The sequence below is a fragment of the Phascolarctos cinereus genome, unplaced genomic scaffold (assembly GCF_003287225.1).
Source record: "Phascolarctos cinereus isolate Bilbo 61053 unplaced genomic scaffold, phaCin_HiC Scaffold_8;HRSCAF=390, whole genome shotgun sequence".
Lineage (NCBI taxonomy): Eukaryota > Metazoa > Chordata > Mammalia > Diprotodontia > Phascolarctidae > Phascolarctos > Phascolarctos cinereus.
In genome coordinates, this window is record NW_027556291.1 from 4,029,755 (window position 1) to 4,057,592 (window position 27,838).

A 27,838-nucleotide genomic window follows, 5' to 3' on the forward strand; every position below is an offset into this window, starting at 1 on the left:
TCAAGAAGAGACTTTCTTGTCTATTTCTAGATTGTTTTTCAGAATTCCAATTTGCAGTTCTTTTGTTGAAAATCCAGCTTTGTTCCCTGATTGGGCTCAGCCTGCAGGACATTACTTTGGAGTACTTACCCCTCTCCTTTACATTACACAGTAGTTATACTCTTTAAGCCAAGTCCCACTGCTAAAAGATAGGCAGTAGTTAATGGGATTTGGGCCTAAGACTGTAAAAAGAACTACAGTACTGTTTTTTCAAACTTCTTTATTAAATTTCAAATAAATTTTTATGCCAAAACATACACTGAAACATAAATAGTAACAATAAAAGGCCAGTGCACAGAACCCAGGTGTAAGGGGGCTACTAAAAAAGCCATAGTGCAGGTGTCTCTCTTTCTCATTCCTAGGGTGATAAAGGGCTTGGTGAAGTGGAAGACACGGAGGGTTAGATTTGTATTGGATTGCAGAAAAGTGGGTAAAAACCAAAATGCTGCTGTGTACAATCTGGTATCTCTGAGGCAACAGCCCCAGCCCCCTTATACTGTAGAATTAGAAGAAAGGGGAAGAGGGGTGCAGCAACACTTTGGTGGACTACTACAGAAACATCTTTGAGGGTCTGCACCCCTCTCTATAACACAGCCTTTCTCATACCTTCCAATGTGGCTTCTGAGGCCAAAGAACAGAGCAGGGCCTGGGAAGTAGGTGCTTCAATTGGACATAAATGATAGCCCCTAAGCTATCAGCCAAGAGGTTAATATCAGACCACTCGAATGAAAGAGCACCAAACTAACTTCCCCCTATAAGGAATATTGGCTTCACTATTGTCATTTCCAAGCCTCTGGCCTCAAACCCAGCCTAATTCTTTAGCCACTCATTGTGCATTACCACTTCTAGCAGAGGGAGGTAGGGAAAGAGAAGGAAAAATCAGGTCAGATTTGTTCCCTATTAGCACAAAATCACAATTACTTAGAAGCTACTCTTCCCCAAGCTTTCTCATCCTCAAGGATGGAAAAATTATGTGTCTATCCCTCTTTAGCACTAGGATTTTGAGGCAGTGGCACAATTTGCATTTTGATCTCCAATCCCTATCCCCCGTGGGTACTGAGGGATGGCCTGTGACATAGATTTTTTTTTTCCAGCCATTCCAGCTAAATCTCATCAGAAAGCACGGATCGGTTCAAAGTGTTAGCCAACACCTGCCACGACTTAAAGGCCTCCACAAGCACCTCTGACCAACACATTAATGACATCACATACATACAAATAAAATGGAATGGAAAAAACAAACAGAAATTGCCAATTCATAGGGAGGCTAGGAAAGGGTGCTTTGCACCACCGTCCCCAACCTGCCCATTACTCAGCTTCCTTAACTACCAACTATGGGAGTTCTTGCTAGCTACTAAAAGCAAAACTGCAGAAAAAGGAGAATAGCTCCTTATTCTATATATTCTATAAGCAACTAAAGATTGTTCTGCAAATGCAGAAAAGCACCAGGCAAAGCACAGGGTATCGTGGGCACTGCTGGCTGCTCCAACTCTCAAGCCCATTTACTAAGCATGGAAAGCTCTCTCAGGTAAGGGCTTAGAAGACACCCTTGAACCCAGTATCCAAGTAGCAATGCATCCCCCTCCTTGAGTCATGACTAGAGAGTTATAGAAGAGAGCGTGGTGTAGAAAAGGAGAAGCTAGAACAGGGCAGGCTGTGGGGACAACTACCAGCAGGAAAGGAGCTGCCTTATGCCAAGAAGCCCTTGGCATCTTCCCCAGGGAGGGCAGGAGACTGTTGTTTTCTACCCCCTGACACCTCATCTGCCCCTGGAGAATAAGAGGGCAGGGAAGGCACTTAACAAAATTTTATTTAGTTCCTAATCAAAACATTAGAACTATTTCTTCTTAAAAAGTTTTGTTTTTCTTAAAATGACATGAGTTCAGACAGACAGAAAGAAAGGCACAAACATGCTGACATGGAGAAGGAGACAAAGACAGGACAAAATATTTACAGTCTATTTACAAGGCTAGCCTCAGGGCTTCCCCACATGGGTCCTGGCTTTGTTCTTCAGACTGAGTTCTTCAGAATATCCTCCAGCTTCAGCATATCCAAGGTAGGAGTTTTAGCAACTTCAAAGAAGATTCTGTAAGAATTAGAGGAGGCAGGAAAGACAGTTCAGAAATCACCAAAGAGATTTCAAACCTGATTTTTCTAGCTTTTTGTCAGGCTTTAGTTTCCTTCTTTGTTAACATTTGTTATAAATTCATCCAAATCAAATATAAAAGGCTTTGGCATATTTAAATAGTTTATATACCTCGTTCTTACCATCACATGGTACATTTACAAAAAGGGATCATGGGCTAGGACAGAAATAAACATCCTTTTCAGATCATAACACAAAAATAATAATAAAAGAGAAATAAAAGATATGGGCCTAAATGGAGGCTTCTGGTCAAATGATAAATCACAGAAACAAAATTATTCTAAAGAGGATAATTCATTTATATGAAAGCTATTATATATATATATATATATATATATATATATATATTTCTATGAAAGACATTTATATGAAAGACAAAATGTAGAAACATGACAGGGCCCTTCTTTAATATGATCCAAAGTTTCTAAAAGCAAGAGTTCTGCAATGGAGAAACAAACTTTTCAACAAACATGAGTAAAGCAAGAATGCCCCTTTCTCACTATTATGTAACAAAGTTCTAAAAAATGCTAGTTATAGCTACAACCTCAGAGAAATGCAAGGTAGCATCACTGACGAAAAGAGAAACTAATAATCAAGAGAAATAATCAGTAAAGTAGCAGAATACAAAACAAATTGACAAAAAGACTTATCGTTTCTATTGGACCACTGAAACAGGTTTAAATGACATACAGAAATGTAAATTACAAAATTCTTCATAAAAATGAGTCAAGAAATCAGACAGATTCACTGCTCATAATTGGGTCAAGTCCAAAACACTAAATGAATTTAAAGATTTAATCCTGTATCAATTCAACATCCAAGGAGCTACAGTGTAAGTAAAACTTGATAAAAACAACTTGTAGCGATAGAAGGTCTCAAATCTCAACAGAAATAATAGGATAAAAAAGGGGAATGAAGGTTGATACCAGATCTCAAACTATACTGTAGAAAGCAATAATAATCAAAACTACTTTTTTGGTTAAAGAAAAAAAAAGGTAGGAGGGGAGGGGTTAAAGAAAAGTAAATCAGATATTAGATTAGATAAGACCCCCCCCACCCGAAACAATCAAACACAACAATCCAGTGTTCAATAAATGACACACCGCAAACTAAGTGGGGAAGACTATCTTATTTGACCAGAACTGCTAGAAAACCAGAAAAATTTCCTAGAAAAGGGAATTAATGTAGAGCACCACATACTACCAAAAGCTCTGAAGGGATAACCTACATACAAAAGGTCACATCATTTAAAAATTCAAGAATAAAAGAGATATCTTTTTCTCCTCATCTGTAAAATGGGGATAGGACTATTATGAGGAACAAATGAAATAAGCACTTACGCACAGCTCCTTAAAGTGCCATATGTGTTAGCCGCTATTTACTACTACTATGACTACTACTTCTACTTCTGCTAATTCTACAACAACATGCAAGCACTGGGGATAGAGACAAACAAAAAACACCAAGGTAACCAGAATAAGAAGAGAAACTTGATTGCAGAAAAAAATCCTAGTATCAAATGCCTCTGATAAAAGTATAATATTAAGACACACATACACACACCAAAATTACGTAAGGACCAAGAGCCATTCTCCACAAATAGTCAAAGGACAAGAACAATATTTCTCAAAAGAAAATATCAACTGCCCTATAAAAGAATACTCTGAACCACTAATCATGAGAGAAAAGCAGATTAAAAACTTAGGTTTCACCTCATGCCCCCAAAACTGGCAAATATGATGAAAGACAGCAAAAGCGCAGGCACACTAAGTGTGTGGCTGTGGTGAAGCTGTGTGTCAGTGCAACAGCCAGAAGAGTCACTACAGTGATTGGAGGTTTTATGACTCAGACAACCCACTCCACACCCCAAACAAAGAATAGACCAAAAAGAAGTCCTCAGCTATACCTACATATAGCTATATCTGTATCTATACGTATATATGTACATATCTATACTTACATACACAATAGCGATATTCTATGTGGTAGCAAAAAATCTAAAAACAAAGTGAGCACTCGCTGATCACAGGATAGCAAAAGTTCTGTGAATATAATGGAACGGTATTGTGCCATATGAAACAACAAATGAGGATTTCAAAGAACCATGGGTTAAACTGTATGAAAGATAGTTGAACCAAAAGGAATGAACATATGCATACACACACAAAATGTAGTAAATGAAAATGATGACATACTGCTAAACAGATTAATTAAAATGACTCATCTTGATTCCCTCCCTAAAAAAAATTGCATATCCCTCCTTCCTCTCCATAAAGAGGCAAGTAACTAAGGGTATAGAATATTTCATCTAAAATTAACTAGAGTGATTTTGGTTGGAGGATTCAATGATTATTTAACGTTGGAAAATTGTCTTTAAAGAATAAAGGGGTCCCAATGAGCATCAAGGCTTTGCCTTCCCTTCTGAGCAGGCTTAAAGAGAGGAAGGCTTTTACCCGTATTCTTTTTAAGGAGACCATTATGTCTATGCGGCAGACTTTGAGGGTAGTAACTAGGGTTATACCTACCCTGAGTTCCCTTCATTGTCTATTCCCCCAGTTAGGAATCAGAAAAGAAGGTTCAAAAGGAATAACGTCTGGAGGCCAGAAGCTATTAGCATTCCTCATATGAGCCAGAAAAGTTACAATGTTTGGTCTCCAAAGCCTTGAGTCCACTCTTTTCCCAACAGAGAACCCAGCCTCTTACTTGTGAGAGTACTTGGTACGCACGGCCTTGAGTTTGTCATGGTGCTGGTAAGTCAGCAAGAAGTTGAGTCTCTTGACCAAGGAGAAGAGATCTGTGCTCCGATATCCACTGTAACGTTCTAATGAGCGAGTCTAGAGTAAGCAAGAAGAGTAGTGTTTGTGAGCCCAAGGATGTGGATGTGACCTTTCCTGAGCCACACCAGGAACACTGAATTTGAGGGGTACTGCCTGCCCCACATTCAAGTCTCCTTACTCTGTGCCCCAAAGGCCTCTCCTGTAGTGAAATGGCACGTGTGCCAATTACCATGTAGACCACTTTAAACCTTTTCTGAGTCTTCTCCCACTCAATCAGCCTCCTGGCTCGGAAGGTGTGGTGGACTTTGTGACTATAGATATTGAGAATTTATTTCCCTCTAGGTTTGTTTTGCTGTCTTCTGCCTGACCCAGAAATGTAGGCCACCCTGTGCCATCCAAATGCTTACCCACTTTCCAACATTCTTCATCTTGAGGGCCAAGAAGAAACTGCTAGCAGCTAGCTTTGAGGCCCTCTCCTGGACATAGTCATACTCCTGCAGAGTCAACTCACAGATGAACCTGGCCAAGGTCAGCGTCTCCATGTTGACATGGGCACACTAGAGGTGGGGCCAGTAAGAGAGAGTGTCACACTTTAGGAAATAATTAGACAGAGCGTGTCCAAAAGAAAATAACAAAGAGGCAACTCAAAACCATGCCATATGAAGATGTAGGAAGATTGATGAAAGAAACTGAGGATGTTTAGCCTGCAGTAGGTAAGGCTTGGGGTGCTGCCCCCCCCCCGCAGCAGATCATTTTTGTAGTCTTTAAGTACTGAAGGGTTGTCATGTGGAAGAGGGCTCAAGGGATCCAACTAGGAGCAAGAGATAGAAACTGCAGAGAAGATCTTAGCTCAATAAAGGAGCCACTTCCTAACAATTCAAGATATCCAAAAGTGGACTGCGCCACTTCAGAGGCAGGGAACATTCCCCCTTGCTGGTGGTCTACAAGCAGTGGCTGGAAAACCTACGTCAGGGATGTTGTAGGTGGATTCATGTTTGCATGAGGTTTGCTCTAGAAAGCCTCCAAGATCCATTACATCGCTGAGATTCTGTCACCACAAGTCAATTCCAACAAGAAGAATCTTTCCTTCTCACAGTTTCTCCTTGCCTGAACTGTGCCCCAGGGCCCAGAATTGGCATTTGGCAACCTAAAGATACCTTCCACTCCATAACAGGAGTTTGTACAAACCATACAAGATGGTTTGTAGATTAGCAATGGCCCTAGGCAAAATTACCCAAAAGACACTCCTACCCTGCACCCTTCTCCCCAGCCTCCTAGTACTCATTGCTTTCTGAATAACAATAGCTAGCATTTATATACCATTTTTAGGGCTTGCAAAATGCTTTACAAATATTTCATTTTACTGTCACAAGAACCTTGGAGAGAGGTGTTATTATTTCCATTTAACAGATAAGGAAACTGAGGCAGAGAGAGATTAAGTGACTTGCCCAAGGGCCACATAGCTACTAAGTGTCTGAGGGTAGATCTGAACTCAGGTCTTCCTGACTCTGGGTACAATGCTCTATCTACTTCATCACCTAGCTAGCTCCCCCGCCCCCTCCCCTCCCACACCCCATGACACTCTCCTGAAATGTTGTCATGTCTTGGCTTGGGAAGTTTGGGAATGAAGAAGCTGCCCCTAATCTTAGAACCTCCCTTTGTCCCATGCTAGAAGAGCCACTTAGGGTAGAGAGAGGCCTATGTGACCTATGATGACTTCCTCTCACCTTGGCAAATTTGCGCAAGAAACGATAGGCAATAGGAATATTGATATCATAGTTGAGGGTGTGGAGGATGTTGATTTCCATGGAGAGAAGCTCCTCTCGCTGATAAGCATCATCACAAATATACAGGAAATCATCTATGCAGGGTGGGCAACGTTCCTAAAGGCAAAGTTAAAAGAGAGTTATATCAGAACAAGATGGTGCCTATCCCCTTAGGTTAGAGTGCTCAAAAGAACAAAAAGAGGAGTAGGATAGAAGAAATCCCCAGTTCTTGCCACGGGCCTTCACAGCCAACTCTGAAAACCACTAGCTGACCTGAAAGATTCATTAGAAACAAACACCTTTTGAGGACCTTAGAATAAGGTACTATTTCTTATTCCAAAGCCCTAGAATTTCTTATGCCTAGCTGAAGAAAAGGTCAGAAAAGAACAAGACAAGAAACTCAGTCACTACCTAAAAAAAGTGAAGGTTAGTTCACAGAGAGAAAAAGGGAACTCTGGTTATCAAGAAAGGACCAAGGGAAAAGAAAAGCTATCCCTGGGTAGGGAATATAATATGCCATTCCTTTGAAATCACGTTCATTTCATCTATACTATTTCAAATCACTGTTAACAAGAGGCAAATAGAGTCTCTAGCACATCAGATATAAGCACATTTTCCCTGACCATAGTAAAGCCCTCAATGTCCTATGTGGGAACAGATATGAGATGGCAGCAAGCCTGCATTGGAATTATCCTACTTGTACTTACATGCCTATGACATACATCCCCCACCCCTAGCACCCCTCCCCAGAAGGGAGTTTGGAAGGATGTTGGAGATACCCAGGAAATGGAGCAAATCCCAACCCTTACTGCACACTCAGCTGTAGTAGCTTAACAGTAGGCTCTCTTCATGGGCAGGTCAGATACAGAGTTTGGTGGGGTTGAAGAAGGCATCCAGGCCTCTCTAGTTCTAGGTAAGAAATGGTTCACATGATGCTTCTCTCAAAGTCCTATGATCATACCCAGGGACTCACCTCAAATTTTGATGCGATCAGGAGAGCGGTGGATCCAATCAGTTGTAACTTGTCCCTCAAGCACACCACTTGCATCAAGTAGTGGTCCACCAACTTCACTGCCAAGTACAGGGTCTCATGGGTCAGCTCAAAGTTCTCCTGAGAAAGGAGACAGCACACCCCATATCTAAGACCAATACGCTTTCCTCTGTCTCCCAGTTTTTTCTAGCTGCTTTTGGCTTCCTGCTACCAGTTGGTATATACACACAAAGAGCATGTCATTGCTAAGACTGAGAGGGGGCATGGCTACAAGTCAGAAATCATACATGCCTACAGTTCTTGAATAAGAAAGAGTTGAAACAAAAAGGCTGGGAAAGTGAGCAGAGATAGGCAGCCCTTTCCCTAGGAGGCTCCTCCCAGGCACCCTGCCCAAGAGTACCTCTAGTTGCAGCTAAGCTAAGAGATGCCATAAAGGCCTGTATCTGGGAAGCAGTCAGCCAAGTGCCATAATTACTTACCTCAATGCTACAAAAGGGAAAAGGTTATGAAAAAGAACAAGACACGGCTTCTCCCTGTCACAAAACCCACAGCCCATAGTCCAAAGGCACCCTAGCCTTCTGGGAGAAGCTGCAACTCTAGACCATAAGAAAAGAGTATGGGGCATTAGCTTCTAGCAATTCGAAGAAGACTAAACATTCCATGCTGTCTTTTACCCTAACCTTGCCAGTATCTGTGGTAGGACAGAGCAATAACATCATCGATGGAAACAAGACCATGGTTTATAGCCATGAGCCTAGCAGCCCACAATATTATCCTTCTACCAAGGCTCTTCCCTACCAGGCTTAACTTCAGTCTTACCTTTTCAATGAAGCTTGTTCAAGCGCCTCAGACCACAATAATTCCACACACATACACACCCCAATTCTACAACAATTACATGTTGCCTTGTTATTTAATTTTTCTGTTTCTATCTTATCTCTAATTAGATTTTAAGTCCCTTGAGGGTAGAACTGTCCTCTACACCAAGGAAGAATTGCTGTGGCTAAAAAATTCATTACCCTGCAACCAACCTAGCAATAAGCCTCTCTGAGTTTAACTGGGGCTAGTTCTTAGGAAACAGACAGTATTGTCAGTGGGCCCAGCTTGGAAGAATCTGCCATAGACTTAAGCACTCAGGGTCATCTCTTGTATGCCACAATGAGGCAATGGAGTGATCTAGCACTAGAAAAATAATCCAAACAAGACACTTTGCGGAAGTGCAAGAAGCATATATCACTATGGCACCAAAGGACTGAGGGAGTCTCAGTTCTGTCATTTTCTTTATGACCTTAGGCAAGTCAGCCTTTAAGCTTTAATTTCATAATCCATAGTTGGAAATAACTACCATGCTCTTTACTTCAAACTGTCTAGGATCAAATGAGAATATATGAGAAAACATAAAATTCCACTGAAATAAGGCATTATTCTTTAAATCTATCAAACAACCATGCTACCTTCCCCACTCAAAGCTCAGAGGCCTTTTGCCAAAGACACTGTTTGGTAGAGATGGATTTCAGGAGCCTGAGAAAGACCTCAGTCCCCAAACACTCTTCCCCTCTGAAATGTAAATCTTCCTGAGAGTCATCACATCAAGCCCCAATCAACTATTCTTGTGAAGAAAGGACCCTGGAAAGGAAGGTCGCTAAGAATAGGTCCTTTGGGGTATAGGAGAAGAGAATATATAACAGGATGGGCCAGCCCTGCTGCCTACCTGTTCCTCCTAAGACGGGTACAGAGGAACAACTGTCCATGTGGTTGCTCTCTTTGAAACATCTTACTGCAAGTCTCCCTGTCAGAAGCTGCCAGACTCACCTGCACCTCCACCATCCAGTCCACCAGGATGGCTCTCATATCCTTGCTGATATCATGCTGCTTGACCATGTAGTTTGAGATTGGGAAGATCTCCTGGTAGTCAAGAGGAACAAAGGTGAATGGATCTGTCATGACCAGAGCAGTCAAACCACACCCTTACTACCTCTCCCTCCCTCTTCCTTCCTAGATCCAGGAGCTACGTGAAAGGGCCCTTAAATCTTTGGTCCACATTTTCATGGGAAAGGAACACTCTTATTTTTAGAACATGGTATGTGCAGAATCAAATGACAGGAGTGTGAGACGATGCTTTATGAAAGTATAATGTCCAAGGACAGATATCTCCACTAAGGGACCAACAAAACCAAAGAAAGCCAAGGCCCCAAGCCCCTGCAGGACTGCACCAGTGTAGGCTGGGTTGAAGTGGGAGACCAACAATGGAAACTTCCACATGCCAGCCTCTTTGGCTCTGGGCTGTCCTCAGTTAGTTATTTCTGCAAAGAGAAGACTAGCAGATCATTCTTCCCTTTGCCAAAACTACAACTGGAGGCATAGCCGAAATCCATCTGATCCAGTGGGGGAGACAGAAGAAAATTGGGAGCTGATAATAAATATCAGTTGACTTGTTCAAGAACATACTTTGTGCTAGGTGCTACGCCAAGAATGGGGATACAAAGAAAGGCAGAAACATGGTCCCTGCTCTCAAGGAGTTCACCTTCTAACAGAGAAGACAACACGCAACCAATTATGTATAAACAAGATCATGAGACAGGATAATGGAGACAATCTCAAAGGGAAGGTACTAAGATTAAGAAAGACAAGAAAAGCCTTCAAGGTAGGATTTCAATTGAGACTTGAAGGAAACCAGGAGATGGAGATGAGGAAGAAGTAAATTGTAGGCATGTGGGACAGGCAGGGAAAATGCTCAGAGTTGGGAGTTGGCATGGTTTGTGTGAGGACCAGCCAGGAGGTCAGGGGGACCGGGTCATAGAGTATATGGAAGAAGACTACCAAGGCAGAAAGACACCAGATGGAGAAGAGCTTCAAAGGTCAAACAGAGAGGTGACATGGCCTGACCTATACTTAAGGAAAATCTATTTGAAGCTGGACTGGAGTGGGGAGAGATTAGATATGTTACAACCATAGAATCAAAAGGACTTGGCAACTGAGGGATATGGAGGTGAGAGTGAGGAGTTGAGGAAGACACCTAGGTTTCCAGTCTGGGTGACTTGGAGGAAGGCGATGCCCTTGACAGTCATAGGGAAATTAGCAAGAGGAAAGGGTTTGGAGGAAAAGATAATGAGTTCAGTTTTGGACATTATGAATTTAAGATGTCAAATAGGCAGCTGGAGATGTAAGACTAGAGATCAGGAGAGACGTTAGGGCTGGATAAATATATCAGTAAATCATCTGTACAGATGGTGCTAGTGGTGGTGGTGGTGATGATGATAGCTAACACTTATATAGCATTTACCATGTGCCTGGCACCGTGTTAAGCACTAGTGGGAATGGAGGGATCAAGGATGGGGAAGGCAAGGCTACGTAGATAGAGAAAGATTGCAGATTAGCGAGAGTGGGAATGGCAGAAGGGGAAATCTGGTGGAGAAGATGGGATAGCATGGGATCACTTGTGTATACAGAGGGAATCTCCCTGGCAAGACTGTGTGTGTGTGTGTGTGTGTGTGTGTGTGTGTGTGTGTGTGTGTGTGTGTAAAGAGAGAAAGAGAAAGAAAGAGAAACAGACAGGGATGAAGTAGGAGAGAGTGGTGGAAAATGTCTTAGTAATGGAAGGTGAGGAAGAAATGAGGGAGCTCTCAGCAAACAGCCATAAATTTTTCAATAACACATGAGGCAAGATTCTCAGATGAGAGGGTAGGACGAAGGGAGCCATGGGAGGTTTGATGAAGAAAGAAAATGCTTGGAAAAGCCACTGTGGTGAATGGGACAGAGTCAATTAGAGAAGCCTAGAAGGACTGCCTTGCCATGGTGAGGGCCTAGCTGAGGTTATGAAACATAAATTCATAGTAGACCCAGTCAGCATGGTTTCGTGAGTCTCTCCAGTGTCATTCAGTGGCATGCAAACAGCAGAGAGGGCAGTGGGTAGTGGGAATGATTCAGGCTGAGGCTTGGCAGGGCAAGATATGCAATAGAAGGAGGGAGCAAGAGCTTCAAGAGTAGAGAACAGCATGTGGCTGAGCTGGTTCACCAAGAGGTCAAGATGGGGAAAGCAAGGGGAGCCGAATATAGCAAGGGCAGGAGTGATGGCCTGGGAAAGGACTGAGCGGTTGAGGGATTGGAGGTCACAGTGAAAATAGAGAACAGGGTTAGGGGTTGCAAGGCAGAGGCAGAAGTAGAATGACAACAGATTATGATCAGATAAAGGAATTACACAGTTAATGAAAAGATTCGTGAACATACTGAAAGAAGAAAAACATTCTAATTATCAGGCAAAAAGCAAAGGATACTATTTTATATACATGTAGGGAATTGTCCACTGCAGAGAAAGAATAGATTTCCCCAAAATGAGGCCTAGAACTTGGTCCTCAAGCTATATAGCTAGTTTCTCTTCCTGGTCCTGCCTCCTTGGTCCTAAAGACAATGATTTTATGGGTCCTCAAAGGTTTTCAATGTCTTTAATTTACAGGCTTGAGAGGAGACATGGAACAGTAGTTAAAAAAAAAGAAAAAGCTAACATTCCCCATTCTATAACCTCACCAGGCTCCTCAGCCACCTGTATTACCACATACCTCTCTCTTTCTCATGTACTTGAAGATTTCCTTGGCATATTCTGCACCGATATATGGGTCCTCTTCAACTTTTTCAATATTCTCCATCCTGGGCATCTGCTGGAGTCACCAGAAGGCTCCATCAGGAAGAGACTTAGAAATGTACCAAGTGTGATTCTTTCTCCCTACACCCCCCCCCATCCTTTTTTTAAGATACTTCAAAGTCTAACCCCTTAGCAGGGTCAAACTTGAACTCCTCTGAAGTGTGGAACAGGTCACAATACCTAGTAACTACTGCTCTGCATCCTTAATAGATGTTTGAACGGCTGAAAGAACTCCCTCCTTGGGCATGTCTACTGTACCACAGGAGATGGGCATCTCTTTTGGGAAAAATCTACCAGGACAGTATGCTTTGATGCTTCTAGGTCTCCTTGTTGCTAGATCAGCCCATCCAGTGGAACTTGTGCCCGGGAACCCCATCTGTCTCCCTGGGTTATTTGCTAGAGTTTAGTCTATACCTTTTGGTGGAGTCAAATGTACTTCCTAACTGGCTTCCTACCTTCCCAGCTCAAGTCTCTTCCCACCTTCTAAATATTCTCTGAGGCTGGTCTACACCCGTGATGTTTTCCCTTTCTGCTCCTTGCCAAACCCTAACCCTCTACTTCATAGGGCAGGGTCTACCTCCTCTAAAGGTCTCTCCCTTATTCTAGGGGTAATACAGACAAGTATTCCTTGACCCTTATGCTAACTGATCCTGAATCTGTTGTTGTTCAAATCTCGTCAGACTCTGTATTCCACACACCCTTCCTCTCAAACTTGAATTATTTACTGTCACTCAGTGGGTGCGTAAATGCTTACTGAACATACTTATTAATAACCAATGATCTAAGGGCAGCCTGATTTGGGGGAAAATTTGTACCAGAAGACAAGGAACATGGTCTGTTGGGTCCAGATCTTTAGTAGCCCCTCCCCCAAAAAAATTAGTGCTTGGTCCAGCTGGTCGTGGACAGATTCAGAAGTAATCCTAAGCAATATCATTCTCTGGCTAGCAGTGAAGGAAAATCTCCCAGAGCTCCATGCTTGCTTTTCTGAGACATTTCACAGATGCTCCAAAGGTTATTTCAGGTAGTCAAGGAGTAGGAAAAATAGGGGACGAGTGGAAAGAAGAGTACCTCGCTTGGTCCTGGTTGTCCTGCACCTGAGGCCTCTTGAACACTGGGCCCCTTCTGCACCGGCACAGGCTCCTCCCTCTCCTGGACAGGCATCAGCCCTTCCTTGACAGTGGGCTCAGAGCTGACAGAGGCCTCTTCTGCAAGGGATTTGGGGCCAGACCTGTGGGAAAAACAAGACCTAGGACAAACTGTTCTAGGAGCCTTGGCCACTGTCTCACTGGGAAAGAGCATGAAAGGGAATTTCAGATGTTGTTCCTTAGGGAACCTGACTGGGTTCCTCAAAACACAGATCTTCTCTAAGCCCCAACCCCCACAGTCATCATGCTAAATAAATAGGCCAGGCAACAGAATGGGCAGACTCTGACAGAGGCCTTTAACCTTTTCGTAATTTTTATTTCTCCTCACATTTTACGATTACCCATGGCAGAGGAGGAGACATGCATGGAGAACTCAAGAAGTGAGTAGGGAGAAGGGCATGACAGGCAGCAGAAAATGCCTTAGACCAGGCAAGGATTCTTGTTCTACAAGATAAAGAAGGGGCTGATGGTATCTAGACCAAAAGTAATAGATGCCAAGCCTTCTCTAGTTATGATCTTCAAAGCCAGAATTCAGGGCTGGTGACAAACAGAGCCAAAGTTTAGAAATCTCAACATGAAAATAGTAATTGAGAAGGAAGATACTAAAAGATTCAAGGAACTTTATTTCCTATATGAGTAAAGAACCTGGCAGATTAGAGCTTCGATATGCAGAGAAAGCCCTGCCAGACCACATAGAAAAACAGCCTCCCTAATAGGGCCTTGCATATAGTAGGGACTTAAACAGTTTGTTGAGCTGAAATGCAGGCAGAACCCTTAATCTAGAGGCTAATGCCAGATCAAGTTCTTAGACAGCCAACCCATGTGGAGAGCTGAACAGCTAATTTGGTCTGCACTGCCCAGCAGACAACGTGGACTAGAGTAGATTGAGATCAGATCGTAGTGCAAGAAGCCAAGATATAATTATGGGCATAAGATATAAAGCAATATGGTCCCTTCAGGGGAAATGTTAATGGCCAGGTCAGAAGAATAAAGCAACAGAGATCAAGTTAAATAAAAGTTGGAGGGGTGAGGGTAGGGAGAAGAATCACTAATCTGATTGGGTAAAGTGGCTGGCCATCAGGACAGTTCTAAGTCCCTTCATACATCAGGGCTTTTAGACAAAGGTAGAGACCAAGAAATAATCCAAGAACAGGAATGATTAGGGCCAGTGAAAGAAGGGTTACTTCCTAACAGCAAAAATCCGACTTCTCAAAAAAAAAATTTTTTTTAAAAATCCAACTTCTCTCAGAAGGTAGAAGTGGCAAGCCTTTGATTATTTTCTGGAAGCCTTCTGAAAAACTAAAATTGCCTACACTCTCACAAACCAGCCATGAAAATGGTGAATGAATTCCTAAGAGGTAAGCACAAAGCCCTTTTCCCAATTTCCTAAGCAAGACTTCTCCACAACTCCACCCAACACAATCAGCTCAGACACAGCTGGAACTTTACCCAATATAACCCCTAAGGTTAGGTTAACATGACAAACACCATCAAGGCTTACTAACCCAATTCTCTGATGAAGAAAGGATGTCATCCCCTAAACTTCTGGTTATACAGGGCTTTTCTTACTTACTTTTTCAAGTTGATCTCATTGTTTTTGGAGAAATCATGAGCCACTGTGCTCCTAAGTACCTTCTTAGCAGTACCCTTGACCACCTCCTTCTTGGACTGTGTAGGCTGATTTTGGTGAGCCTGGAAAAGAAAGTGACACAGAACCACTGCAATTCTAACAGGAAAACCACTCCACTCAGGAAAGCTGGAATTTCAAGTAACACTAGTTAGAAAATATATCTTTATTGTGTCTGGTTCAAATAATTGTCAAGGTGCCTGGTTAGCTACCAGGCTTGGGGTAGCATTCTGGATCCTTGACTTTTCTGTTTAACCCAATGGCCAAGAGGTAGGAGGGAATGAAATCCCTACTTATACCACAAAAGAAAAGGGATAGACAACCAAGTTCTACTACCATGGCCTACTTAGGTGGTTAATTAATTAAACCACTCAAGTGCACCTGGATATAGGTTCTAGCTCCTTCTCTTCCGGCTTGAGACTACTTACTACTCAAGGTGTCATCTTATCCCATTGCCCAGGCTGGGCTGACAAGGCACAAGGTGGAGGCTAACTGCAAACTACTAATGTTTAAATTAATCTTCTTCTTATACTAGCAAGAGCATGAATTGCCCAAATTGCTAAGGTTAAAGGTAGAGGAAAACCAGAAAACACTAAGCTTCAGGGGCCTCATATGTAACACCACTTGAAGGAGTCAAAGAAACAGATGCATCATCCCCCAATGTCAAACTGTTACCTACCTACACACCAGCATGGTAGAACCCAAGTTCTGGCCCAATAACTGTCCCTCCCTATCCTTCTCCGTTATACAAGAATCAAAAGGACACCCACAGATGTACTACTGTTTATGTCCCAGAACTGCAAGGCCTGCCTCTGAGAACTAGTTTTATAAGAGGGGACCTTACATAATCTGACTCAGCTGAAGCCCTTAAATTCCCTCCCCTATGTGTCTGTTCAGAAATCACAAAGGGACCAGAGATTTCTAGGATTGTCCCAGAAGGAGAACCTCTGTAATTGCTATGGAGGATACATTCCCCAGGATGCCTTTGCACAAACTTCCACCTGCTAAAGTACCCCAAGGCCTGTATCCTGAGCATTCCCTAGGTCAGGGCTTCTTCACCTTGTTTGTGGCACAGACCCCTTTGGCAAGAGTCTGGTAAAGTCTATGGACCCTCTTCAAAATTAAAATAGGAATATTTCTTCAAAACATTTTCATGGACCCCAGGTTAAGAAGGTTACAATATCACCTTAGTAGTTTTACTTAACTGGAGGCAACTAAACTAACTCACTTGCCCTTGGGAAGGGTTATCTAGCCCTCTCCTTGTGATGCTGTTGTTTAATGTCCAACAGTTCCCTTGACTGCCAAACCTAGAGATTTATATCAACCGGCCCAAGTTGGAGATGTTGACAGGAAATGCATGAAGATTCCAGAATAAGCACACTGATTCCAAATGCAGCATGGTACCTATTCTCCCTGATAAGCCAACACTTAGGGAAAGGAAGGACTATAGAACAGAGAAAGCATTCCTCCAATTCCCCCTTCAAAAGTACTCTAAACTGAAATCTAAGCAAAGGTCACTCAGAGCCCTGAGCTTGTTTTGACTCCATAAGGATACAAAGACCTCACTAACATTTAGTTCAAAACAGGAGGGGAGCCTCAGGGCTTAGGTATAAATGTCAAGTCCAACAGTCAAGAAGAAAGCTATCCAAGCTAGACAGCAAAGACAGCGAGTTCCAGCTGCTTCCCAGCACAGAACTCATCAGCCATCACCTGGTTAGAAGACACTGACAAGCCAAGACAAAACCAAGCTGCTCACATTGGTGAGATCTCCAAAAGCTGACCGCTTTCTGGGTGCTCCTTGTGGTGAAGATGGCGATCTCTTTGCCTGGCTATTTTCCTCCTATTAGAAAAGAAGACATGGATAAGAACATCTGTGGCCCACCAGCATGGAGATCTGTGTTCACCTTGGGATCTCAGGAGACACATCAGGAACACAAGTACAAGGACTGAATATACACAGCCACGCCCAAAGCCAAGTGGACCCAGGACTTTCAAGAGTGCTCTAACACTATGCATGTGACAACCAGAGGCCCTAGTCAAAAACTACTCAGAGGAGGAGGAAAGTGCCTCTGATATTCTTTCCCCACTTATTTTTCTTTACCTTTTTCCAGCCTCCTGGTACTAGTTTCCGTATGCTGTGCTAGGCCTCTGTCTTCTATGATCTGAAATGAGCCTTCCATTTCCACCCCACTCCAGAAATTCCTTTCTTCCCTCCCCCACTCTGGCAGCTCTACCACAGGTAGATTATCTGATTAAAAGAATTCAGAGTAAGGTATAAGTAATACATCTAACACTTCCAGGGTAAGCAATAAATGAGGTAACCCAGAGTACTTTACAAACCTTCAGGTGCTATATAAATGCAACTTGCTGATGAAAGTTCAATGTGAGGCACACTGGGATAGTATCTGTAAAAAGCACTTGGCGCAAAGCCTGGCACATAGTAGGTGCTACATAAATGCAGGATATTATTAATAATATTATCATTATTAGTATTATTATTATTATTATTATTAAAGTATACCTAGATCAAACCCTTTAATGAAGAAATCGCATAAACCCCAAGAAGATCAGTGACAGAGAGGTCCAATATATACTAAAATATTTATAGGAACATTCTTGGAAACAACAAAGAACTAAAGGAAAAGTGAGTGGCCACTGATTGGGAGATAGCTCAACATACTGTGGTATGTGAATATACTGCAATGCTAAATGATAAATGGGGGAATTCAGAGACACATGGGAAAACTGGTATGAATTGACACAAAGAAAGCAAATCTAGAATAATTTACAGTAATGCAAATGTTTTCATTATCAGAATTCAGGTTACCCCCAACAGTTAAAATTCCACAGTTCTGACAATCAAACACTGCCTTCCCTTTCAGTACAAAGGTAATCGATTACAGGTGCACATTGGTGCATATGCCATCAGGCACAGTCACCATATTGGTTTGGTTTTTGCTACACGATTTTCTTTGTTATAAGAGAGAAGAGTGTGTGTGTGTGTGTGTGTGTGTGTGTGTGTGTGTGTGTGCGTACGCGCACATAGTTATTAGAAAGTAGTGTACAAAGGAGAGCTTTTATGGGGGGGCGTCTGGGTAGTGATAATGATGCCAAAATAATAATAAATAATATTAATAGCTAACATTTATATAGTGCTTACTACATGCCAGGCACTGTGCTAAAATGCTTTACAGTTATTTCATTTGATTCTCACAACAACCCTAGGAGGTAAGCACTATTATCATCCCCATTTTACAGTTAAGGAAACTGAGGCAAGCAGAGATTAAATGACTTGCCCAGGGTCACATAGCTAGCAAATGTCTGTAGCTGGATTTGAATTCTGGTCTTCCTGACTCCAGATTCAGCACTATCTACTGGACCACTTAAGCTGGGTCAATTGAACATTTAAAAATGCACCGAAGAGGGAAGGACAATTTTGGAACTATCATATTAGATTCGTTATGTATTTATGTCAACAGATGCATGGTTTTACATACAATCCTCATTTTCTGTCCTTCTTTACATGTGAAATAATATTTGTTAATGTCTGTCAAGTTCATTAAAAGACATTTTTAAAAAGAAAGTGACCAATCTAAAAGACAAAAAGCATGAATAAAACCTTTTTTTTTTAAATAAAGCACACAGAGATACTGGCGGGGAGTGGGTGGGGGAGGGTGGTTCAGCGTCAGTGAATAGACCACAGGGTAGAAAGAAGAGCAAAGCACGCATCAGTAAGAGTCCTAACTAACCTTGTCGGTTTCTTGGCTCTCCATTGCTCTAACTGCTTCACCTCTAGTACTCTCTGTAGCTTGAGTTTTGCTGGGTCTCAGTCCCTTGCCGTTGGCAGACCTGGAGTCTCGAGGCACTGGCATCTCCTACAGATTCAGAAGTTGCTCCTCCACAGTCCTGCTGTAGTCAGAAAGGCACAGCACCCTTTAGCAGAAGACTCGGAGGCCCTTGGGAACAGTCATCACTGAGGGAAAAGACCCCAGCTCTTCCCTGACACCAGGAATCCATATCTATGGACACTGAGAGTTATGGCCTTCGGTACTGAGCCCAGAAACAATTTCTAGGGTAGATTTTCATCTATCCTAGAAACAGGATTGATGATTTAATTATTTTGAAGGGACTGCGTAAGAACTCACGTTAGCAACACACACTGATGTTATCTAGGACCAGTCTCACTTTTATCAGACTGAGTCTGCTTCTTCTAAACAGCAGTGTTGAATGGGTAACATAACATTTAAAACTGTTTATTCCAAAACACAAAGGAGACAAACTGTTAAACAAGCACCAAGGCACTGTCACTTTGCTTTCATCCATGTTTAGATCTTTGGCAGTGCCTGGAATATTTGGAACCTAGCTTATTTTGCTTCAGAATTTCTCCCACCCCTCCCCTCTATTACCTTCCCTGGTCTCCCTTGGAAAATATTTATGAGTTATCGGGCTATTTCAAGCCCCAAAGTTAACTATACAAAGTTAGACTGGAAGGGTCCCTTCCCTTTAGCTAAGAACACCAAAAGGAACTTCTCCCACTCACTTAAAGTTCATCTGCATGACAAAGAAGACACTTAATAACAGAGATGCTGTTGCCAGATCTCCAGATTATTTTTCCAGTGAAGATAAGGGGAAGTTTTATTAAAGTCACTAAGCAACCAACAAGTGTTTATCTGTTGTGGGTAGGAGAAGGACAGACCCAACTCCCCCCCATCCTCCAGGCTTTGAACCTGCACCTGCAGGGGGCAACATTCCCATCTGCCCCTACAGCTACAGTAACACTTCTCTTTGGGTCCTAATCCTGTCAAGGCCATGGAGCCTAGCAAGACTAGTTATCCAAAGAGCTCAGGGACCTCAGTTTAGGAGGCCCAGCGACATACAGCAAGGAATTGTTAGGTTGCATTTGTATAACAACATTTCAGTGAGAATTCAAGAACATTTATAGAAGGTACAAATGGTTAAAGTTTGTACAGAGTAAATACAAGGTACCCCTCCCCACTAAGGGTGGTGCTGCTGACATTTGATGCCCTCATGGCAAAAGGACAACAAAAATACCAAGCTGAAAAGAGCAAATGGCAGGACCCCCCCACACACACACCCTTAAAGCAGAGGAGAGATTTATCTAAGTTACTGGTTATATCTTTTTAATTAAATTTTGTTTTTTATAAAATAACAAATAGAGGTGGAGCCAAGATAGTAGTGTAAAGCCAGGAACTCATCTGAGCTCTCCCAAATTCCTCTCTAAACATCTTTAAAATAACATCTCAACATAAATTGTGGAGCAGCAGAACCAACCAACAGTCGGGGCGAAACAATTTTCCAGCCCAAGACAATTCAGGAGGGCAGCAGGAAAGGTTTGTTTCACTGGAGTGAGAGTGGAGCACAGCCCAGGCCAAGCCCCAGCAGGCCTTGGGGGCATGTGTGTGGGTGGCTTCAGTAGCTCTCAACCCACAGATGGTAAGGGAGTCAGACAAGTACTCTGAAGGAGATTACAGGGGGCTCTTTGTTGGCACTGGGTATACTACTCTGTTGTGTACTTTCTAGTTACAGTCCCAGGACAAAGTGGTAGCATTTGTGACCCCAGGGGAATGAGGACCTTGGTCACATTTCCAAGGCGGAAAGAGTATATGTGGGGTCGCTCAAAGACTAAAGCACAGGCCAGGACAGCAGTGACCACACCTCTCCTTAGATCATACTACCTTGGAAAAACTGAAAACTTATAGATACCCCCACACACACACCTTTCAAACTAGCTCTGAAAACAGCAGCATGAAAAACGTGAAACTTGGGACAATGCTCTTTCCACCCTAGGAGCAGAGCCCAACTTTAACATAAAGTTAAAAGTCAAGGAAGAGAGTAGAAAATGAGCAAACTATGAAAAAAGAACCTGCCTAAAGAAAGGTACTGTGGTGACATGGAAATTCAAGACACCAATGCAGAAGACAACTAAGTCAAAACTACATAACAGCCCTCAAAGAAAAATGTGAATTGGTCACAGGCCGAAAAGGAATTCCTAGAGGGGCTCCAAAAGGATTTTTAAAATCAAATTAAAGCAGTAGAGGAAAAACCGGGGAAGAAATGAGAGTGATGAAAGAAAATCATGAAAAAGTCAACAGCTTGGTAAAAGACGCATAAAAATTCACTGAAGGAAAGAACACCTTAAAAAGTAGGATTGGCCAAATAGAAAAAGAGGTACAAATGCTCACTGAAAAAAGTAATTCCTTAAAAATTAGAATTGAGCAAGTGAAAGTTTATGACTTCATGAGACATCATAAAACAAAACAAAATTAAAAGAATGAAAAAATACCAGAAAATGTGACCTATTGTGACTGGAAAAACAACTAACCTAGAAAATAGATCTAGGAGAGAATTTTAAGAATTATTAGACTACCTGAAAGCCATGATCAAATAGACATCATATTTCAAGAAATTACCAAGGAAAACTGCCATAAGACCAGAGGGTAAAATAGAAATTGAAAGAATCCACCTTCTGAAAGAGATCTCCAAATGGAAAACTCCAAGAAATATTATAGCCAAATTCCAGAGCTTCCAGATCAAGGAGAAAATACTGCAAGCAGCCAGAAAGACACAATTCAAATTCATGGAGCCAGAGTCAGGATCACACAAGATTTAGCAGATTCTATATTAAAGGCTCAGAAGGCTTAGAATATGATATTCCAGAAGACAAAGGAGCTAGAATCACAATCAAAAATGACCTACCCAGCAAAACTGAGGATAAGCCTTCAGGGGAAAAATGGATATTTAACAAAACAGAGGACTCAGAGCTGAACAGAAAATTTGTCTTTCATATACAAGACTCAAGAGAAGCATAAAAAGGTAAACAGGAAAGAGAAATAATAAGGGATTCAAAAAGGTTAAATTGCATTCCTCCGTGGGAAAATGACACTTGTTCATTATTACGGCAGTTAGAAGGAGTATACTTAAACAGAAGGTATGGGTGTGAGTTAACTATGATTGGATGATTTCAAAAAAATAAAATTAAGGGGTGAAAAAGAGAAATGCCCTGGAACAAGGGAAAGATAGAATGGGGTAAACTATCTCACATAAAAGAGGCTCAAAAGGAAGAGCTTTTACAGTGGAGGGGAAGATGGGGAAGGTGGCAGGCAACACTTGAAACTTACTCTCATCAGAATTGGCTCAAAAATGGAATAATATACACACTCAGTTGGGTATAGAAATCTATCTTGCCCTACAGGGAAAGTAGGAGGGGAGGAGGATAACAGAAGGGGGGGGTAATAGAAGGGAGGGAAGATTGAAGGGGGTTATGGAGAGAAAACACTTATGAGGAGGGATGGGGTGAAAGGAGAGACAGAGAAGGATAAACAAAGAGAAAAATAGGATGGAGGGAAATACAGTTAGTAATCATAACTGTGAATGGGATTAACTTGCCCATAAAACAGAAGCAAATAGCAGAGTAGATTACAAACCAGAACATGACAATATGTTGTTTATAAGAAACACATCTGAAGGAGAGAGACAGATACAGAGCAAAATCTACTATGCCTCAGCTGATGTTAAAAAAAAAAAAAAGCAAGGGTAGCAATAATGATCTCAGACAAAGCAAAAGCAAAAACAGATCTAATTAAGAGAAATAAATCAGGGAAAATACATTTTGCTAAAAGGTACCATAGACAATGAAGTAATATCAATACTAAACATATATGCACCAAATGGTATAGCATTTATATTCCTAAAGGAAGAGTTAAATGAGTTACAGGAGGAAATAGGCAGTAAAACTATACTAGTGAGGGAACCTCACCTTTCGCCTTTCAGAATTAGATAAATCTAACCAAAAAATAACAAGAAAGAAGGTTAAGGAGATGAATAGAATTTTAGAAAGATTAGATATGATAGATCTCTGAAGAAAATTGAATGGGATAGAAAGAAATATACCTTTTTCTCAGTGGTATATGGCACCTACACAAAAACTGACCATGTATTAGGGCATAAAAACCTCACAACCAAATGCAGAAAAGCACAAATACTAAATGCATTCTTTTCAGATCATAAAATACCAAAAATCTATTTTCTCTCCCCATGGGGGGGGGGGGGAAGGAAAAACAAAGCCCTGGCAAAAGACAAAAAACAATGCAATTTGAAATCCTGAGAGTTTGAATAACTAGATTCAAACCCTCACCAGGTTAAAAAAAAAAATAAAAGCAGTATAAATCCAAGACAAAGGAGTGGAAGGAACTAGAAAACTCTGCTGGGATGGCACATCAAGCCCTAAAGGAATGGGATGAAGCTTCATGGGCCACAAGGCTAGCCAAACTAGGGTCACTCCACTGTTGCTTTACTATCCTAACTAGGTCATTCAGGTGGTCTCCATACTATGACTGTCCTGGCCAAGCTTGGGGCAGTTACATTGTCCACTCCAAGAATGGCCAAAGGTCAGAAGAAAAAAGAGGCCAAAAGCCAGGGCCTCTCACCCTCAACAGCAGCCTGGAGAGGGGAAGTAGGAGCTGCCAACAAACCAAAGATTCACATTTAAATTAAGAGCACATGAAAAAACAGACAACAACAACAAAAATAACCAAAAACAACCAAAAATCTGCCATTTTGACTGGGTTTTGAAGTCCTCAAAGGTTTTACCTTGGGTATTTCACAATTCCAACAGTCATTTTAGTTGAGGAAAATGAAGTTCCAATAGGTGAAGTATGACTTTGAAATAAGGTCAAAGGTTGAGGGGGTAAAAGGAAAGGGAGCCTGACCTTCCTGGGCTCTCTTTACTTTACCCCAAAGAGAAGCCCGACTTCTCTTTACACCAAACGTCCCCAACTTCCTTGTGTGTCCAGCCACCAAAGGGGTGAGTCAGTGAGGGATTTGCACAATGCACAAATGGGTGTGGAAAGACAGGTGAAGAAAGAGGGGGGCACTAAGGAAAACTGAAAAGAAGGGGAAGAACTGCAGAGGTAAAAAAAGGTATAGAGAGGTAAACTGAGGTAAAAGTAGAAATGGCTGAAGAGAGGAAGTGGGAGGGGGGAATAGAGTAAAGTAAGAATACGGAAAAAATAGAATGAGGAAAAGCAGAACAACTGAAGTAAATATAGGGTAGTGAGAGGCAGGAAAGCTGAGGAAAACTGGATAAGGAGAGGCAGGGGAGCTAAGGTAAAAATGGGATAAATTAAGGCAGTGGAGTTGAGGTAAAACTCAGATGAATTAAGGCAGAAGAATTGAGGTAAAATGGAGTAAAGACAGGTAGGGGATCTAGGAAAAAATGAGGCAAAGAGGTGGGAGAGCTAAGAAAAATGTGATGAAGTGAAGGGGAGATGAGGTAAAAATGAGGTAAAGCAAAGAAAGGGAGTTCAGGTAAAAATGGGGTGAAGAAGAGCTGAGGGGGAAAAGGGGGTGAAAGGATAGAGAGCCGAGATAAAAAAGGGGAGAATGATATAAATATGGGTTGAAGAGAAGGGAAGAGCAGTTCAAAACGGTATAAAAAAGGGGAGTTGAGGTCAAAATAGGGTAACCAAAAGGAGTAGTGAGATAAAAATAGGGCAAAATGAGGGGAGGATCACAGATAAAAATGGAGTGAAGACAAAAAAAGTAGCAGAGTTGAAAATCAGGTGAAAAGAAGGGAGATGAAATAAAAAACAGGGCAAAGTGAAGGAGAGTTGAGATAAAAGTGAGGTGAAGAAAAAAAGGGGAGTTGAGGTAAAAGTGGGGAAAAGTAGAAATAACAAAATAACATAAAAATTGAGCAAAGGAAGTTGATGTACAGATGGGGTAAAAAGGGGATCTGAGGGTGGCAGCTAGGTGGCACAGTGTAGAGCACCAGCCCTGGAGTCGGGAGAGCCTGAGTTCAAATCTGGCCTCAGACACTTGACACTTACTAGCTATGCCACCCTGGGCAAGGCACTTAACCCTGACCAAAACAAAGAAAAGAAAAAGTGATCTGGGTTAAAAATGGGATGAAGGAAGGGGAACCTGAGGTAAACATGGAATAAAGAAAAGATGGGGTACTAAGGTAGAAATGACAGAGGTAAAGAAAAGGAGCTGAGGTAAAACAGGAGTAAAATAAGGGGAATGACATAAAAGTGGAATAAAGAAATGAAGGGAAGCTGGGGGAAAATGGAGTGAAATGAAGGAGAGTGAAGTTAAAAATAAGGTGAAAACAGGTGAAAGGGAGGTGAATAAATGGAGTGAATAAAAAGTAGCAGAGGTAAAAATGGGGTAAAGATAAGGAGCTAAGGTATAACTGGATTGAAGAAAAATGATGTAGCTAAGGTAAAATTGGAATGAAGAAAAGAAAGGGAGCTGAGATTGAAAGGGGGCTAAGAGAAAATGGGGAGCTGAAGTAAAAAATACAGCAAAAAAAGGCACATTAAAGTAAAAATGTGAGGAAGAGAAAAAATGCAGCAGAAACAAAATGGGGTAAGGATGAGGAACTGAGGTAAAACTTAGTTGAAAAAAGAAAGCTGATATAAAATAAGGTGAAAAAAAGAAGCAGAGCTAAAGTAAAATGGGATGAAAGAAAAGAAGATGAAATAAAAATGGGGGGAATCAAAGAATAACTGGGTAAAAAAAGAAGAAAAAAGAAAGACCTGAGGTAAACATGGGTAGGAAAAGAAGGGGAGCAGAGGTTAAACCGGGGAGAAAGGAGGAAAATAAGTGCTAAAGGTGGGGAGAAAAGAGGGGTTCTGAAGTAAAAGTGCAGAGAAAAAGTGAACAGAGGTAAAAGTGGGAGAAAAGAGAGGTGTAAAGGTAAAAGTAGAGAGAAAAGAGGGGGAACAGAGGTAAAAGGGAGGAGAAAAGATGGAGAACTGAGATAAAGCAGAGAGAAAAGAGGGGGAACTCAGGTAAAAGTGGGGGAAAAGACGGGAAACAGAGAACAGTAAAAGTGCATAGAAAAGACGGGTGCTGAGGAAAAGTAAGGAAAAAGAGGGCTACCGAGGTAAAAGTGGAGAGAGAAGAGGGGTGCTGAGGGAAAGATGGGGAGAAAAGAGGTGAGCTAAGGTAAAATGGTAGAGAAAAGAGGGGTGCTGAGGGAAAAGTGGAGAGAAAAGAAGGGAGCTGATGTAAAAGTGGGGAGAAAAGATTGAGAACTGAGACCAACCAGAGAGAAATGAGGGGAGCTGAGCGGGGAGAAAACATGGATGCTGAGGTAAAAGTGGGGAGTAATGGGGGGAGCAGAGGTAAAAGTGGGCAGAAAAGAGGGATGCTGAGGTAAAGGTGGGGAGAAAAGAGGGAACAGACAGAAGTGTGGTAAATGTCGGGAGAAAAAAGGGGAGCTGAGGTAAAAGGGGGGAGAAAAGAGGGGAGCTGAGGTAAAGGTGGGGAGAAATGGGGGATGCTGCCGGAAAAGTGGGGAGGAATGGGGGGAGCTCAGGTAAAAGTGGGACGTAGGGAGCCCCCCCCCCGCCCATCCAGGGCTGCCCATCTCGCCGGCCGTATCTTCCCCTGCTTTCCTCTGCTCTGTGGCCTAGGCCGTAGGGCGCCCCGCTATGCTATGCTGCTTCGTGCCTGTGGACCTTGGCCTGCGGTCTTCACTTGAACCTCGAGCCTCTCTAGGCCTGGTTTCACTGGAGCCTGCAGCAGCTGCTCCTGACAGGACCCTGGTCAGAGCTCACTGGCTGTCTAGCCGGGGGGCGGAGCTCAGTAGAGGGGCGCGTGGAGGGCGAGGTTGTTGGTGGGCTGGGCTTCGTGCTGGGGGGGGGGAAGAAGAGCAGGACTTAGCTAGGCTATCTGGTACCGTGGGGGCGGGCCCCGTGCTCCGCGAGGGTGGGCCAACTGCGAACTTGGCTTGGCTACTTGCTGGAGGCTGGGGATTTGTGGGTGCGGAACGTGCCACCAAGCCGCGGGGCTGGGGGTGTTATTTCTTTATGGATAATAGGGGCGTTCCTCGAGGCGGGGAAGGGGGGGTGCTCTTAGAGTACTAGGAGGCGGAGCCTCGTACCTCGTGGGTGCGGAAATGTACTTGGAGGACTAGGGGGCCGGGCTTAGTGCCACGTTGGGGGCGGGGGGTCTCTCTGGGGGACTGAGTTTGGGTGCCACGTGCCCTGAGGCCGAGGGAAGAAGTAGGTGTTAAGCGAGGTCTGGGCCTCGTACTCCACTGACAGCTCCAGAGACTTTTGAGGGCTGCGACCTCGTTTCCCGCAGGGGGGCCTCTGGATGCTCCCGGGGGCAGGGTCTCGTGTCCCGCAGAGTATGGGGATTTATTTCGGGGGCTTCGGGAGGCGGGGCCTCACCGCTGCTAGGGAGCCCGGGGGGCGACTCGTCCCCCAAGAGCCTCCAGGAGGTACTCGCTGCAGAAGGGGTCCCCAGGGCTCCGCGCAGGCCTCCTATGGGTCACGAGTCGGGGACACAGGTGGCAGGTCCCCTGGGCAGGCAGGCACACCGGTCCCGGTTCACACGCACCGCTCACAAGCATCAGGAGCTCAAGGTGCCAGCTGCCCAATGCAGCCGGCCCTGCCCTTCCCTTCCCTTCCCTCCCCGAGTCACGCGGAGAACCGGTATCCCGTCCGCCTTACCTGCCCAAGGCTCCGGCTCTCCGTAGCCGCAGTATTCGGTACTAGCAAGAGCAGCTGCTGCTCTGTTACCCCGCTAGGAACTCGCAGTGTGCAGAGCACCGCTTGTGCTCGGGAACCAATTTTGAAAACTGCCACCGGAGAACAGAGCCCGTCTGTGATTGGTCTTTAGCTAACCAATACGCGAGCCAGGGCCGCAGTGCTGTTGCCTAGGCCCAGGCGGAGT

The 27,838-nt window shown here is 43.1% G+C and overlaps 1 protein-coding gene across 3 annotated transcripts; it reads right to left on the minus strand.

Moving 5' to 3' along the window:
• Positions 1–242: 242 nt before the first annotated feature.
• Positions 243–27,754, minus strand: CCNB3 (cyclin B3). Of its 3 annotated transcripts, none has more exons than XM_020978966.2 (12): positions 27,616–27,754; positions 18,880–19,036; positions 16,887–16,970; positions 15,077–15,195; positions 13,427–13,586; positions 12,276–12,374; positions 9,532–9,624; positions 7,702–7,839; positions 6,690–6,845; positions 5,370–5,519; positions 4,889–5,019; positions 243–2,125 (listed from the first exon to the last, which is right to left on the minus strand). In XM_020978966.2, the coding sequence occupies exons 2-12, from the start codon at positions 19,000–19,002 to the stop codon at positions 2,050–2,052; spliced, it is 1,329 nt and encodes a 442-aa protein (XP_020834625.1). In that variant the 5' UTR covers positions 19,003–19,036; positions 27,616–27,754; the 3' UTR covers positions 243–2,049. The 3 variants fall into 3 exon arrangements, with proteins under 3 accessions (XP_020834625.1, XP_020834626.1, XP_020834624.1); XM_020978967.2 differs by having other exon boundaries at positions 12,276–12,371; positions 18,880–19,039; XM_020978965.2 differs by having other exon boundaries at positions 18,880–19,039.
• Positions 27,755–27,838: the final 84 nt, after the last annotated feature.

What these genes read in the sequence shown, in the direction of transcription:
- CCNB3 (XM_020978966.2), bottom strand. Translation starts at nt 19,002, where the DNA reads ATGCCAGTGCCTCGAGACTCCAGGTCTGCCAACGGCAAGGGACTGAGA. An exon ending in ACTGGATGGTGGAGGTGCAG is followed by an intron (nt 7,840 to 9,531) that starts GTGAGTCTGGCA and finishes CTCCTTTCTCAG; the next exon opens with GAGAACTTTGAGCTGACCCA. An exon ending in TGATCGCATCAAAATTTGAG is followed by an intron (nt 6,846 to 7,701) that starts GTGAGTCCCTGG and finishes CTTTGCCTTTAG; the next exon opens with GAACGTTGCCCACCCTGCAT.